General features: G+C 39.1%; 2 protein-coding genes across 4 annotated transcripts in view; both read left to right on the forward strand.

Annotated features, from left to right (window-relative positions):
* Positions 1-27: 27 nt before the first annotated feature.
* HESX1 (HESX homeobox 1) lies at positions 28-7,585 on the forward strand. Of its 3 annotated transcripts, none has more exons than XM_072347278.1 (6): positions 28-181; positions 1,178-1,278; positions 5,082-5,345; positions 5,448-5,653; positions 5,949-6,050; positions 6,916-7,585. In XM_072347278.1, the coding sequence occupies exons 3-6, from the start codon at positions 5,153-5,155 to the stop codon at positions 7,012-7,014; spliced, it is 600 nt and encodes a 199-aa protein (XP_072203379.1). In that variant the 5' UTR covers positions 28-181; positions 1,178-1,278; positions 5,082-5,152; the 3' UTR covers positions 7,015-7,585. The 3 variants fall into 3 exon arrangements, with proteins under 3 accessions (XP_072203379.1, XP_072203377.1, XP_072203378.1); XM_072347276.1 differs by having other exon boundaries at positions 148-181; positions 5,424-5,653; positions 6,916-7,118; XM_072347277.1 differs by lacking the exon at positions 28-181 and adding an exon at positions 3,055-3,463 and having other exon boundaries at positions 1,180-1,278; positions 5,424-5,653; positions 6,916-7,118.
* The window catches only part of IL17RD (interleukin 17 receptor D), a 49,935-nt gene continuing 35,078 nt past the window's right edge, over positions 1,181-16,037 (forward strand). The window contains exon 1 of the mRNA XM_072347273.1: positions 1,181-1,278. Within this exon, the coding sequence (XP_072203374.1) occupies positions 1,228-1,278 (51 nt within the window). The 5' untranslated portion in view covers positions 1,181-1,227. The remainder of the gene's footprint in view (positions 1,279-16,037) is intronic.

Consider the following 16,037-nt stretch of genomic DNA (forward strand, 5'->3'; position numbering starts at 1 on the left):
TTGGTCAGCGGGCCCTTCTATCTGTCCGTATCCCGTGGGCTCCGTTCCCGCCTCGGTGGCCGCCTGACGGGCTGTGCCTCGGGATGGCGCTTACCTGTGAGGCGGGAGCTGCCGCCACCGCCCTGTCAGGGTGCGGACATCCCGGCCGCTCCTGCTGTGGGAGCTCGTTGGGCTGAGCCAGGTCGGTGTGTGCTGTTACACTGAGGGGGGGAAGAAAAACCGCTCCTGAATTGCCCTTCCTACAGCTCTGCGATTTGGGTGTTGTGATTTAAATTACCCCGCTGGGTTGAGCAGCTCGTGTTGTGGGGACAGATCTCTGAGGAGGCAAAAGCTGCGTACGGATTGTTAGTAACGTGTATTTAATTCTAAACTTACTTAAAAACGTGAAGGTACGCTGTGTGAAGTAAGGCTGTGCGCTCATCCTCGCTCTCGTTGGCTCTGCACTTTGTGCTGTACCAGGTCGTGTTTTACTTTTAAGAAAAGGCAAAAACTCCACCGTATTAAAAAGCATTAAACTGCAAGCAGTTTGTGTTGTAGGTTTGGTTTTGTAGTTGTTTGTTAGCTGTGTGTTTGTTTGTTTGTTTTTCCTATGGAGCAGTGATTAAATGTCACTGTTAGAACCCAGTTCAGTGGTGGCTGAGGCACACCACACTGCTATATCCCTATCAAATGAGAGAAATATATAGAGTTATCTTACCAGGTTTAAAGACTAAGCCTTGTATCTTGATCTTTTGCTTACTGTGCTCTAGCTGGATCTGTAAGTATGAGCAGGCAGCGCCAGCATTGGCTCAGTTCATTTCATTAGCAAGAGAGAGCCCTTTCTAGTTGTTCTGTAATGTACCAGGGCTTCTTCTAGTTCATAGTTAGGTTTCCAAATAGGTCCCTTACATGGAAACAATCAGTAATATCCCAGTAGCCTTGTATGTTGTGATATTTGTGAGAAGATACACAAGGCATTTAAAAGTTATATTTGGGACATATATTTGGCTGCAGTGGAGGAGACTGGGTAGCAATGAACTGAGGAATCCATAAGAATCCACTAACGGGAATGTTTATAGTGTTACGCTTCTATCAGAATTGTAAACTTTCTTAGTGTGGGTGACTTTCTATTAGTACAAAATACTGACTGGGGGGCACTGTAAATGTGGAGAACTAATGGCTGGCATTATATAAACAGGGAGAAGAGCAGCCAGCAGCTCTCTCAAGGATTTCAGATGTGTCCCCCTAATGGAGAGAACTTTGGCTCTGCTGGGGAGTGGAATCAGCTGTCTGGATCAGGTAGGCTTTATTTGCATGTTATCTGTGAACTAGCATACTGTTTCTTCTGATACCCTTGGATTTACCTTGAATTTATGTGTGTTCACTTAATCACCCGAGATCAAAGTAGCTTTCACTTACCAAAGAATAGCAAACTGTTTTCAGTTGTGCTTTGAAGTGATGTTGAAAGTATTAAGATACACTTGCAAAAAAACGAAAAAACCAAACCTTCCCAGTTTTGTAGTTGGCTTTGAGTATAATCTCCGTAATTAATGTTCAAAACATATTTGAAAGGTCGACCTGTGCAGCGTAATGTCTAAGGTGGTGATATACTGCTACACTTGGGTAAAAGGGCTGCGGGAAAGGTGAGATGAAAGGCAATTTTCTGTGTGATAAGAAATCAAGAAGGATGACGTGTGCTGTTCACAGCATTCCAAAAAGCTGCAAATACTGCACAGGCTGTTGTGAAAGGTCACCTGACAGCGGAGTTGCAGTGTGTGTTAGTGGCAATGGGTAGCATCTGCTTAAGAGATGGATGCTGCCGTCACTGGGCAAAGAACAGGTGGTTTAAGATCTGCAAGGGATATGAATTTTCTGCTTCATCGAGTGTGAATTCTGTTAGAAGATTGCTTTGGCGTATTCAAGGAACAGTGACTTCTCCTGTGTTTGACTTTTGTCACCCAGGGTTTTCAATGTAAAGTTTCTTGTGCTGCTCTCATTGTTCCTACAAATGTATTCAGGCAAATCTGCAAGGGAAGAACAGCTCATTTGCAATAGGCTAGGATAATGAGATTAAAGCTTGTGAATCAAGCTCGAATTATACTTGCACTGTGAATTCCTGGAAATGGAATCTGAATCTTTACTATCAAATTCTACTGCTTTAGAATCATAGGATGGCTTGAGTTGAGTTTAAAACTTCTGAAGTTTTCTGCTTTTCCAAGAATGTTTTTATCCTCACTTCTAGTGTAAGAAGCTTTGTTGGCCATTTTGTTTTGTCTTGTTTATGACAAATTGCTTTCTTCTGGAGTTCAGCAGCCTTCTCTTTAAAGGAATGTAACACCATTGACCTTCAGCCAGACTTTCCAATAGATTTACCTGTTTCATTTTGGTACTGAAACAAACTTGTTACCTTTGGAATACATTCTCTTTTCATGTGAAATCTTTCTAAGCAGTTACATGGATTTGCCCTAACACTGTAAGGGTCTTTTTGCTGTGTGGTGTTTAGTGTTCTCTGAATTCCTCAAATAGAAAGCAGTGTGAGCAGTTACCCCGGGAACTTCCAGTTCAGTACTTCCAGTTCCTGTGTGGAGTTGCAGTCATGCACAGTTTCAAAGCAGTGTTGTACGTTTCGGTTCCTGTGCTGCAGTCTTCAGGTCTGATTCAATTCACATTGGAGCGAATGAATGTAATTATTGTAATAGTAAGCTTCCTATTCAGATAACATTGTTGAACAAATGTAGCAGCTGAGCAAACATAAACACCAGATGGCAGTATTTGATTAGTTTCTGACCTCCGCCTGTCAAATCCGTTCCATGTTTTTGGATTTATTTTATTAAACCTATTTTTGAGTGCTACTGAGATCGTTTCCTGAAAAGTCCTTAAGATAAACAAATAAATAAACCCTGAAAGAATGAGAACCTCCAACTGGGAGCTAAAAGCAAACTACTCTGAAGGGCTTTCTTTGTCCTTCGCAATCTCAGAGACTAAAACAAGTCACGGGTACTTGGTTAATGTGCTGGTTTGTTTTGGGGAGGTATGTGCTTCCTCACTTCTACCTCCACGTATCTTTTGTGACAGTTCTTGGTAGCTTCCTGAAGAGATCACACACTACTTCTGTAGTCAAGAAAAGGAGCTCCATTGTTCATATGGGATCTCAGTTTGTGTTGCATTAAGACCAGATATACTTAAATATAAAGGGCTGTAACACCTTCGTTTCTCTCTGACCTCTGATTGATGGAATACACCATCATGAAACTCCTGAAACTTCTGGGCAGATGAGGCATCTCCAGAGGCTACCAATGTGTTCCAGATTCTTGTGACAACAATGACGGGTCTGTTACATTTTGACCTTGACACTCTTGAAGGTATTGCGAGTGTGGATCACAAATATGAAGACAGCCTTACTGAGTCCTGTGGGTCTTGTTATTCTTCCTTGATGCTGACACAGTCAAAAGGCATGTCAGTGACCAGTGAGCTTCTTATGCAGGTTTGTATGTTTTCTTTTCTTCTGTGTCTACACTTGATGGTTGCTGGGGCTGACAAACGGTGGTTGGAGCTCAGCTTGCAGGTGGTCACTGCCTTAATTCTGCTGCGACTTCAGAATATACCGACATGTTGATAAGGTGTCTTGGTAAGATCAGTTCTTGAATTGCTACTTCTGAGTCAGCCCAGTAAGTCAATGTCGTGCAGCCGAACGTCATCATGATAGAAAATAATGATCCTATCTATCGCAATAGAATATCCCTCAACACCGCGCTGTTAGTTTCATGCTGTGCCATTTCCTGCTCCCGTTATTCCTAAAGGTTTATCTTGGGCTGTTTACAAATGGACAGTGTATGTACTTTGATCTTCTGTATTTTTCCTTTGTATAACTTGTTAACCATGGAAATATGACTGATTACACAGGATAAGCTAGTCTGAGTAAATGGTGAAACAAGGAAAAAAAGGGTGAGACTTTTCCTCTGAAAGGGTGCAATCCAGCATCATGTGCTCCAAACTTATATTTGATAGGGGTGAGATTTGCTTTCTGAAGTAAAATATTGCTTACATTTTTGCATTTATCACATAGTTGTATCTAAAATACGAAAAGAGGTTTTCATAAATGAGAACTTGCTGCTGACCATGTGTAAAAGGCCAATAGTTGAGTCTGAAAATGTTACAGCTGATGCTTTCTTTATAATGAATGAAGTTGGTGATCTTTTCAAACTTCAAAACAAATGCTTTAAATCCTTAATCTCCATTACAGGTAATTTCGGTCACTTTAAGTATGTTCTCTGTGGAATAATTTCTGTTGGCTATAAACCCACTTAGAGGAAAGAAGGGACGTGTAGCAGCAGATCAAGGGTGTTAGAACCTGTATGTTTGAGTGTGAGGTTAATATTACTTCAGGTTTTGTTTTTGTTTTGTTTAGTACGATCAGGGAATTTCACATACGGTATCCTTCAGAAAGGCTGTGACAAAGCTATTTTAATAAGAAAAATGAATGTATGAATTATTTAAAATAGTTGGTGCAACTGTTACTGCTAACTAATCCAGGCACTTGGAAGGCAATTACACTGAGCTTTGACAGCATTGCCAACCCACTGCACAGCGCCTTATGCCAAAAGCTATTGTTGTTTTATTGACCACGTTCACCATTACATATGCATATGAAAAAACAGAGGCATTTTCATTGGGATTAGCCTAATAGCATTAAGAGATTATTTTTTAAATTTCCTTGGAAGGAAATTCACTTAAATGAGATTACTTATTACTTGACTGGTTTCCTATCGTGCTGCTATGTTGAGGTAAGTGGAGTCCATTAGAGTATAAAGTTTTTTTTTAAAAAAACTGATTTTATACATTAATGATTTCAAATAAAAGAGAAGTCCTATATTTGTGCATAGCTTCTTTTGAGAAAGTTAAGTCGATGTTCTGGTTAGGAGAGATAACACTTCTTGTCCCTCTTGGTGGCCCCCCTAGTGTCACCATTAGTTGCTAATTACTTGCAAACAAATAAACAATTAACTCCTCATGCCTCTTGGTGGGAGAGTTTTCATTGACATGCTAAAACTTTCTAATAAAAGATTTAATTAATGACGTTGCAAATCCAACCCCCTTGTCAGCATAGCTATAAGGAGGACTTCTGGAGAAGTACAAGTACAGTGTATGTGCTGTGCTGGCTGAAGGTGAAACCATGGCAAGTGCATCACTGTGTGCAGCAAATCCATCAGCATCTCAGAGTCTTCAGAAAGTGACTGGTTTTGTAGAAAATAAAACCACACAGTGCTCATTTTCCATTGAAAGTATTTTAGGATTGGAGCAGAAGAAGGATGGCATTGCAGCTCTGAAACCTCACAGACCGTGGATGGATGCGTGCACCAATTTGGGTAAGTCTGTTTTGTTACCTCACTCCTTTTAAAATACATACCTAGTCACATTTCTATTGAAAATCAGTAACATGGAAGTTCATGTTTGCTTGCTTTTTCCAGTTTTAGGTGATGACAGTAATCCACATCTGCAAATCCCTGTTGTTTCCTATGAAAATACAATGTTTCATGCTAGCAGTAATCCAATGCAAGAGGAAAAAGTTTTGAAATGTGAAAAATATTTTTCAGTCACCGAGAGGTTATCTTTCAAACGAGAATTGAGCTGGTACAGGGGTAGAAGACCGAGAACTGCTTTCACTAGAAACCAGGTATGGATTTTCATCCTATTTTGATGAATCGATAACTGTAGTTTAGATGAAGTTGGCACAAGCCTGTAACAGCTGACTAATTCAGTACTGTGTACCTCTCCATAGAAAAATGTAATTAAGCTCTTGTGTGAATTCAGTTATGTTGCTAACTTCAGCAGGCTGGTATTTTCTGTATGAAATCAGAACTGCCCAAACATAATCCAGAGGTCTCCTGTAAAGCAAACTGAAGTGGTATTTTTTTAACTCCTATAAAGGCAGTGATGATCACTCAATGAGTGTATTTTAATTTCCTCAGATTGAAGTCTTGGAAAATGTTTTTAAAATGAACTCCTACCCTGGCATTGATATTAGAGAAGAATTAGCTCGCAAGTTAGATTTAGATGAAGACAGGATCCAGGTAATTAAATTTTTATTTGAAAATATCCATATTTCCATCCATATGTTTTCTTTGTCAATGTAAATAGATTATCAGTAGTAGCAATCATTTTCATGTCTGCATAAAATAATGTGCGTTTCTGTGTGTGGTATGCCTGAAGTGATTCACAAAATGGATGCTGTCAGATCCCTTCTGAAATCTTAAATCTTATTCCATGGCATCAATGAGACATTTGTCATGGTAATATTTCTGCAGTTTCTGCTTTACTAACCTCCAATCCTTTGCTCCCAGGTTCTAAAATCATTTATTGTGCTTGGCAACATATTTAAAAACATAATTTGAAGCCAATATGGAAATAATTTGTATGAAAATATAGTGTTAGGAGAGCATAACTGCATTAAACCAGTGTTTGAGACAATGTCATTCATCTGGCCAAAAGCAGAATCCACTCAGGGTATTAATTACTGGTTTCTAACAATTGATGTGATAAGCATACAATAAGAATTGGGCCTTTCCTTGATATTTATTATGCTTTTCATGCCATTCATGTTTTGCTTAGTGGGAAGCTTGATGTTGCAGTTGATTAAGCAGTTGAAGACTTGTGTGTGAATTCCAGATGTTCAGGAGTGCCAGGGTCTGACTGAGAGTCAGCAAAGTTGATATTAGTTTGTGTATTAATTAGTGAAGCTGATTCTTGTTCTCCGGTGAAGCTGAGGGCATTATTTTCTTAGTCTTAATTTGTGCAGGTTGTCAACTGCAAATTCTGATTCTCTATTAAACCTCCAAACCACTGACAACTCACAAAATACTGTAGGGTTGTGGGAATGCTTTTACATTTCAAAGCCTGCTGCGTTTCTGAAAAGTGTGCCTTTTATTTCCATTTTAGATCTGGTTCCAGAACCGTCGTGCGAAACTGAAGAGGTCACACCGAGAATCACAGTTTCTAATGGTGAAAGATAATTTCACCTCCAGCCTGCTAGAGTAGGAGGAAGGATGGTTTGCCTTTATATTACTGCAGCAGGACTTGAAGAATTACTGGCATTGTTGTGATTTGTATCAAACAATGATTATATATTAATTATGATTTTATCCCTAGATTTGAAAGATTATGATTTTTCACTTAAATAAACTGTAAATATGTGAATTATTATAAACTACTTTTTGTGGAGAAAGTGAACTTTTTCCTATATATTTTAATAAATATGTTCAGAAAAGTTTAGATATTTTTTGCAGCTAAAGAATAAACCATAAGTTCTGGGTTGTGTAGGACTTTCAGCTTGTATGAATTACTTTGGGCTTCACTGAAGGCAATTAAGCTCCTTCTTTTAAAACCTAAAATTCTTAATGTGCAAAATAGTTTTTGATACATGGAACAGATCAGCTGTTTAAATTCTAATGAATGGTTTTTAAGAAGAGTATGACCTCGTTTTCCTATAACATTGCTCTCCATGACAATGAATGGACTAGCATTAAACTGGGTTCAGTTTGAACAATTGTTTCGTTAAAAGAAGCTTAAAATGGTAATCTTTTTAATATATTTTAATTCATTTTTGCTTAAAATATTACTTGCCTACTTGTCTATTTAGTGCTTCAATTCCAATATCTCTTCTCAGTGTAAGGCGTAAGGCTATGTTGAGTTTTGCTGCATGGCTGACATGAATAACAGGTTTTGTTCTGAAGCAAAACTATATCTGCAATAATCAAAGAATCAAACTGAATTATTTCATCTGGTGCACAGGAAATGGTTTTAATATATGAGATGGGAAAGCAAAGAAGAACTGTGGGGCAAAACTTTAAAAACTTATAAATCTTAAACTAACCATTCCTTCTTGAAGTAATGTCTGGCTACTGAGCTGTTACATATTCTGGTGTTGGTCTCCAGATTTGTTGAGGAAACAGTTGTTTTGTGTGAAGTACTTCAATATTCACTGGAGGGAAGAACTGAAGCCTGAGTCTTCAGGCCCAGGCTGATGCAGTCACAACCAACCAAACAAAAGGCATTGGGGGAAACATGGAAAAAACTACTTTTCTTCTATTGTTGTAATTGTCCAACTGCAGTTAGGTTAGTGCTTCAGGTTGGTGTTAAAACTATTAAAGATCTATCTTAACTACTTCCAGACCATTCTTGATGGCTACACCCCTTCCTAGCATGTGCTTTCCTTTTAGCTTAAGATCTTCCTTAGAAACCTATTTTCAGGTTTAGTAATGGATAATTTAATGTAGTTTTGAATGTTTGCAAGGTATTTTGAAGTGTAGCTAGCATAGGATTTTATCAGATATATCATACCTGTTGTGTCATTTAAAAACCCAACAAAATACAACTCTATGGGCTTATTGCCTTGATTTGTATAGAAGCCCTAAAATCTCAAATCGCATGATTTTTCTTCTTGAAAACCTATTTCAATGTGGAAATAACAAACTTTTACCTAATATTGAAATGTTAACTATCTGTGCTTTGGATTCAGGAAGTAACATTAGCATTTAATATTACTAACTGAACTTCTATTTCTCTTAAGCATTTTTCTGGATAGAGCGTTTTAAATGGCACCAAATCTATTAGAAATAGTTCTAGAGAAAAAGGTTTTACTCAGATGCAGACCTGATCTGAGTTAAAGACAATATTGGAAATGCAAGAGTTCTATTTTGTTTTTCTTTTCTCCTCAAGACATGTAGTACCTGTAGCTTAACTTTAGTGCAAGTAATTTGAAACTATTGTTTACCTTACTGCTGGAAACAAGGTCTCCAAAAGCAACAGATTAGACTAATCTGTACGGACCTATGCCTAAGAACCTTACTCTATTATCTGGCAAATACCTAAATGCACCTAATGTCTGTTATAATGGAACTTGTCTCAAGTGACGGAAGTCTGACAAAGCAATTTAAGAGGAGTGGAATAATAGCAGCACCAGCTCTGGTATCCAGCTCTCAATTAGCAAATGTTACTAGAGGGATGGCTTGCTCAGTACCGAGTTTTCTACATAGTGTTGTGGGGAGCAGAAGTCAGATAATATGATTGTGCTATTTCTTTAATCTTGGCTTAGAATTGTTCTTCCCAAAGTAAATATATCAACAAATTAAAGGAGAACCTTTAACTTCACATACATGCCTATTTTGACCAGCTTAGGTCTAAATTGTGGCAAAAACTTTCTTGTATATGGTTAGATTTCTTTTCTATCTTAAAATATTACTCTGTACTTCATAATACTCAGTAATCTTCCTGATAATATATAGCTTTGAGTGACCTCAGTAATACATGTAATGCTGTTAGCTAGCTGAGCACAGCTGGTCCTGGTAAGAATAGTGGATGAGACTGTCACAAGTGCATGTTAAAATCTGGTTCCATTCCAGTTTTGTGTACTTTGTCTTGTGGTGCTTCTGTTTATCTACTTTTCAGATCTGTGATCAGAAAAAACCTCAGTCATCGTAGTTCTCATCTGACTTCAGGTTTGTGAAGCTACAACCTCCTTTTCTTCTTCCAACTATTTTGCATTGGCTCAAGAGCTCGTTTGGCCCTGAGGCCCTGGGATGGTTTCTCATATTTGCAAAGAAAACATCCAGCAAGAAAGCTGGCTGGTGGTGAGACTTCCCCTTTTAGTATTGGCAAGCTGTGATGTCAGCATTCATCAGCAGCTACAGTTTAGGTTACTGTTAAGTTGATGAGGCTTTCTTAGAACTGATTGTAATGGTGCTTAAACATGCTAATAGTGCCTTCCTGAAATAGGATCCTGTGTCAGTGACAGTAATCAGGATGCGGGGCTGTGTAATTATTTGTTTTAAATTGACTTTCTTCTCTTTCTTGGTGTCTCAAGCTTAAAGAACGTTTCTAGTCATGAACTTCAGTAATGCCTCTTGCCATCCAAAAAAGTCATCTCTGCTCGTGGCCTGAAGGCATACCCAAATTACACCAAACAAGTGCTTCCAAGGTTCTGTTCTAATATTATTACTTGCAGCACATATGAGAGCGTAGTTTGAAACAGTCTTTAAAGCCTGCATTTGTAGCACTTTTTAACTTATAATTCTGTACTGGCGATTATTTGGTTTATTGAGTCTGCGATTACAAAAGTTCCATGGGAGAATAATAATGCTGCATTCTTACTGAAAGTAAATGCAGCCTCAAAACTTCACCCAAGCATTTCTATGGCTGGATTTAACAAACGACTTGTTTACCAAACATTGAAATTAAGGTAATTTCAAATAGTTGAGATTAATTCTCAAGGCCGACTAGTGATTGAAAAATAAAATCGAAGCTTCTTAGAAATTATTTATAAAAATAGTGTTTGTTATGATTCTCTGGCTGGAATTGGTTTCTCTATCAGTTGTCAGGTTGATGCTTTTTATCACTTAATTGTATAGGATTTGCTATTATGTAATTAGCTCGTTATGTGGGGAGGAGCTGGGGCTGTTGAGAATCTCCGAAGTGGGAAGGAGAGAGAGGAAGGATTCTATCTGATTGCATCACAAAGGAACTTCGTGGGATCGTGATGGGCAAACAATTGTCGGCAGGGATGGTAATCCGGGGATGGGGAAGAACCGTCAGTTCCAGATTCCTTTCTGAGGTAACAGACCCCACACTTACATGAGGTGAAGGAGAAAGGGAGACAAAAGATGGGAGAGCAATCTTTGTTTTGGGCACCCAAAGTAAACATTTACTGAATTTATAAGAAGTAACAAACTGGATTTCTTCTAAAAGCTTGTTTTTGCAGGATGTTTATCCTCGCTGAGTTAAGAATATCACAAAAAATGCATAGGAATGTAGGATATTTGAATCGTTGAGGCTGGGAAAGACCTCCGTGGTCACCTGGTCCAACCAGCAGCAATTTACCACCATGTTCACTAAACCACATCTCTAAGAAACACATAACTACTATGTGTTTCTTGAACACCTCCAAGGATGGTGACTCCACGACATGGTTTTGGCCTAATTCCGGTGTTATTGCCTATAATATGGCACTTGTCATCATGTCTGTAAATATACACCTCCGTGATTATTGTATCTTGTTTTCTACTTCCTTATTCTCTTAACACCATCTTTATTTCTTCATTTTACCAGTTGTTATTTTAATACTTTTCTTCTGATTGCTGTTTGTCCTCATTGTCTGGGATCTTGCCTACTCATAACCAATTAATGCTTAATATATTAACTGAAAATAATTATTATACCTTTAAATTATGTATTTCACGCTTTCAATACTTGGAGTTATATTACCAACCACAGTAACGTTCAAAAATATCCTGGGATTCAGTTTGTATGCTTGATGCTGTTAAATTAAGAAGACAGCAAATCAAATATTCAGCATCAGAGGCTGCTGACTATTCATAAGCTGCGTCTTGGTCTTTTTTCTTTCTTTTCCCCCAGGTTAGACCAGCACTTAAATTCATAAATATTGAAGCAGTTGTTCGGTATTCAAATACGGCTGAAAATGGTGGGCTGCTTTTGCCCTCTTGTGGCTGGAGCGTAGAATTGCAGTTCTACGTCTCAGGTTTGGGTGGTGTCTGCAAGCACGAGGTAGAATGCCCGATGGTTGCTAAAATGCACAACGAAGTTTTAGTCACAAAGTTTGTATGTGTGTGTGAATGCTTGAGCTTGGGTTTGATTTTCAGAACCTCCGGACGGGCTGTGTTCAACTGAACCCAGTGGAGACTGGTTTGTTCTTAGCATTTTTGGTAGTCTAAACATTTAATATTTAGATATTAACATCAGAATTAAGTTTGGGGCAACCTTTTACAGCCTTCTAAATCGTTAAGGCTGCTTTCTCGGGTATGTGTTTGCAGCACTACAAAATGCAGTCCATTTATAACAGCAGAATCTTTTTATAGCTGATGAAGCATCAAGTAATTGTAAAACAAACCAACAAAAAATACCCCACCCTTACAATGGAGCCATGGAATAACTTTGCTACAGTATGTACTAACGTAATTCTTCTGTGATAACAAATACAAACTTGAGAATGCGAACGTTTGGCTTGCAAAAGGGCTGATGACCACCTGCATTTTCCCTATAGCACTGTTTCTTCACATTAGAACGATAAGAAATGGCATTGTACAGTTTAAGTACTGGGCATCTGTTAATGGTTTGATTTGCATTTCAACATGATTAGTCGGGGTAAAACACTTAAAAATGTGATAGTTGTCACTTCTGTTTCTTTCTTGATTTGAATATTTCTACCTTACTGGCTGGACGTGGGTATGTGTGTATTTCTCTCACTTCAGAGGTGGAACAGCATCTCATTCCGTGCTACAGGATGTGGCTAACTGACAATATAATTGCAAATTGCTCTAATTCGTTTTGACAGAGAAAGGAAGTTGTAAGGAAACAGTCTAATGCGGCATCGTCACCACTCTTAAAATGCAGTTGACTGGCTACATGTTTTTGTGCAACTGAAGTAGGTTATTTAGAAAAGCTTTTCTTGTAGTTATTCTTAGGTGAGATCTTTTTTCCCTCCTTTCTTCTACAAACGTACACTGCTGGACAGTGAGGTCTATCACAAACAGCAGTGTAGTCAGAGTGTTCTTGTCAGTGATTCCTAATATTACCATCTAACCACAAGCAAATAATAATTATTGTAATTTACTATTAACGTGCATTAGCTTCCTCTGCAAGTATTAATAGATCTTTGTTTTATCAATGTTTTATTAATAGATCTGTGTTTATCAGTCTCTTATCTGGATATTTATGTCACTCTTCAAAAATAAGCTGCTGAATCGACCCTGATATCTGAGTGCTCCAAACTTTGTTTACAACAACAAGCCGGACTGTAGGTATGGGGGACCTCAAGCTGTTTGTTTGAGAAGCAGGGCTGTCAGCAGTGCTTGTTATTCCTAGCAGGGCCCTTCCGCTTTGTTTAGTACAGTGCTGTAGAATTGCTGCAGAATTCTTCTGTAAATCTGCCACGAGACGTTTAACTTTTTCTCTGCAGTGCTGTTCTGTGTCCGTCATATAAACAGACCGCAATTTCCATATGCGTCCACGTTTTCATTTGTTTGTATATTCCCCTTAGTGGGAGTAGAATGAGGTGCTGTTGACAAAGTGCTTTCCAATCATCTTCCACAGCAGTTACACAATAGTAGGACTCTGGATTTCTGCCGGAAATGCTCCTATTGTTCTGCGATGGTATCTGTTAGTAGTCTGTTTTAATTACAAAAATCTTCAAAACATTTTCTTTAGCCTTAATTACACTTAGCGGCTGGCATCAAATAACCAACGACGTCAACTTGAAGTGCTTGAACAAATTGCTCTCCCCTTGGTTAAATGGGAAAAGGTTTAAGGCACGTTATGCTCAGGCAGGGGTCCCTTAGTGTGCTAGGATTAGTTTCACAGGCATGGCCACAGGATGCTGTAGATTGGTGAATTTCGGGATAGGCTGTTAGGTCAGCTCCCCCCACCCAGGCACATATTTCACTGCAGATGGAAAATGGCGAGATGTCTGTGTGGAAGGCGTTGTGCTGCATTGAGAAGTTGGGATTAAAAGTAAACCCAAGAAACGTTGGAAAAGCTTTGCTTGATGGGGGAGCCTTCATCTGCTTTTTTAATAGTTGGCTGAAGTGCCTGTATTGCAGACAAATGTTTAGAAGTCAAGCACTGATAATGATTCAAATATTTCTAAAGAATAAAACGTGTGTAAGTTAAGAACACAGCTGTTGGATCGGAATGTTTCAAGTTCAGTGGATTATTTTTTTTTATTGAGAAGTCACTCTTCCTTGCAATTTTTAATTCTCTTTGTATCACAAATCTACTTTTCTCTAAATGTGTAGTTTCATGTTACACCTAATCCAGTGTAACAGAAGAGCGCTGCTGAAAGATGCAGTCCTGCTCTGCTCCCTTTTTTCACTGAACAGATCATGTGGCCACAGGGTGAGTCAATTCAGCTTGCTTGTGTGACAGAGAAGTGAACCTGGTGGCAGATCGGCAAGTTGAGAGATCACTGAACTGAGCTGCCTGGCTGTTCCCTCCTTATATTCATATGTATAACCAGATGCAAAACTAAACATGTGGAAAACTGAATAGAAATACAGAGAGTTCACCTTTGACTGCAGATGCTTCCTGCCAGCAGAGTAAGTTGGCCTGTGTACTCTGTCTACAAAGAACTGTGAGGTCTGGGGAATGGTCATATTATACAGGGATTTCTACTTGTGAATTGCTGACAAATAGTTGTTTCAACAGTGAGCAGAAGCCATTTGTGGATAGTAACTAGTTTATTTCAGTCAGTTCCTTTTCAGTGTAATTTGCCTTTACATCTGATGTTAACTTGAGCTTTTGGGAATATAGGACTGGAAAAACTTCCTTGGTCATTAAGTGCAATTTCCTGTAGAAGACATTAAGTCATCCAGAAAGGTCACAAGACTATTCACTCTACTCTCTGAACTCTACAAACCTCAAAACAACCCCAGATACCTGAAGATAGACTTGAAGTATTTAAGGATGAGAATGTGATAGCAAGTGATCAGGGGAAGATGTGGTTGCCTGCACCCTAGAAGGAATTTCATAACGTTTAGCTTATTCAGCGCTAAGGATGCTAAACTACAGGATTTGTTGCAAAGCATCTGGATATAGAAGTGTTGGCTGCCGGTGTCAAAGCAAATGTATCAGGATTCATGCGTCTAATTCCACTTTCAAGTCCCATATGGACACAGCAGCAGCTAATCTGGAAGTGCCAATAAATGCTTGGACACAGCAGGAGGCAGTTTGCTGCCAGGATGGTATGCCGTGCTCCTCCTTGCCACCCCCCCAAGGCACAAGCAGGCTCTTGGATGGACTCGTTCTGGAGTCTGAATCTGGCCTCCACAGCCCACACTGTTTAAAGCACCCACCGACAGTGTCTGGATGACCTTAGGAAGTAGATTGTGTGTCTCTAGAAAGAAGCAAATTAAAAGCAAATCCCCATTACCTCCAGGGGTCTCTTCCTGTCTTAGTAGGGGGCAGAGTCTTTCCTGACTCCAAATCTAATTATTGGTTTAGCCTTGAGCATGTGTGCAAGATGTTAAAACAGGCACATTTATGACTCTCTTTAAGTTTCTGCATCTATAAAATGGGACTAGTAAGACAGATCTTCCTTTCAGAACTCTTTTCTTCATCATTAATACTGGCAGCTTTATCAAGAGCTGATGATTTAAAAGAGAGAACCATTAACAGCAATAGATGCATTTAAATTAAATTTCAATTTCATCATCTGGTATCACTGTCATATAGCCGATAAGCTTTTGCTTGAGGTTAACCAGATCTCTATGAAGCTATAGCACGTTACAATATGGAAGATGCTACCAGAGTGCAGCTTTTGTGATTCCTGAACACTTGAAGGAATGTTTCCACTCAGTTTTTTTTCTAGGTTAGTTCTTAAGGTTCGATACTGGATGATCTGTAACCATCTGACACCAGTGGACACTTGCACAGGCATGATGTGTGCTTCCCGGCCTACTGCTGAGAGCTGAGCTCTTTTCTTCACTCCTTCCTTGTGCAGCCAAGGTTGGTCTCCCCTGGGAGAAAGATTTAAGTGTTAGAAGTACAAAAGATGGATGGAGCGTACAGCTTCCAAATCTAGGGAGGATTTATTATTATTGTCATTATTATTTTGCAACTGATGGGAATATTTGGTAGGGAATTCCTAACTGTACAGCAGCACTCTTTGTTACTTGAGTTTCCATATTTTTCTAGGACCGGCCGAGTTCCCACTGTGCCCCCATCTGGGAACAGCTGCATGGAAAGGAGGGGGCTCTTTAGCTTTAAGTGAGATGGTAGAGTGGCAACCAAAACCAGCTGTAGAATGCATGATATTGATACCCGTGACTTAGGGATATTCTCCAACTGGTATGTATTTGTACTGTGTCGAAACAGGAGACTGTTGTAAGAAGGACAAAAGAGCCTACAGGAAAGCAGTCCCCACACTCACTTTTGCCCTTACATTTGCTAGCAGCATTTTGGAGAATCTAAGTGGAAATTTTAGCTGCTGTCATTTGATTCCCATCTCTCTTCTATCCTTTTCCACAAAGCTTCTCAGTGGAAGTTACTCTAAA

The sequence above is a fragment of the Excalfactoria chinensis genome, chromosome 12, assembly GCF_039878825.1.
Source record: "Excalfactoria chinensis isolate bCotChi1 chromosome 12, bCotChi1.hap2, whole genome shotgun sequence".
NCBI classification, from domain to species: Eukaryota; Metazoa; Chordata; class Aves; order Galliformes; family Phasianidae; genus Excalfactoria; species Excalfactoria chinensis.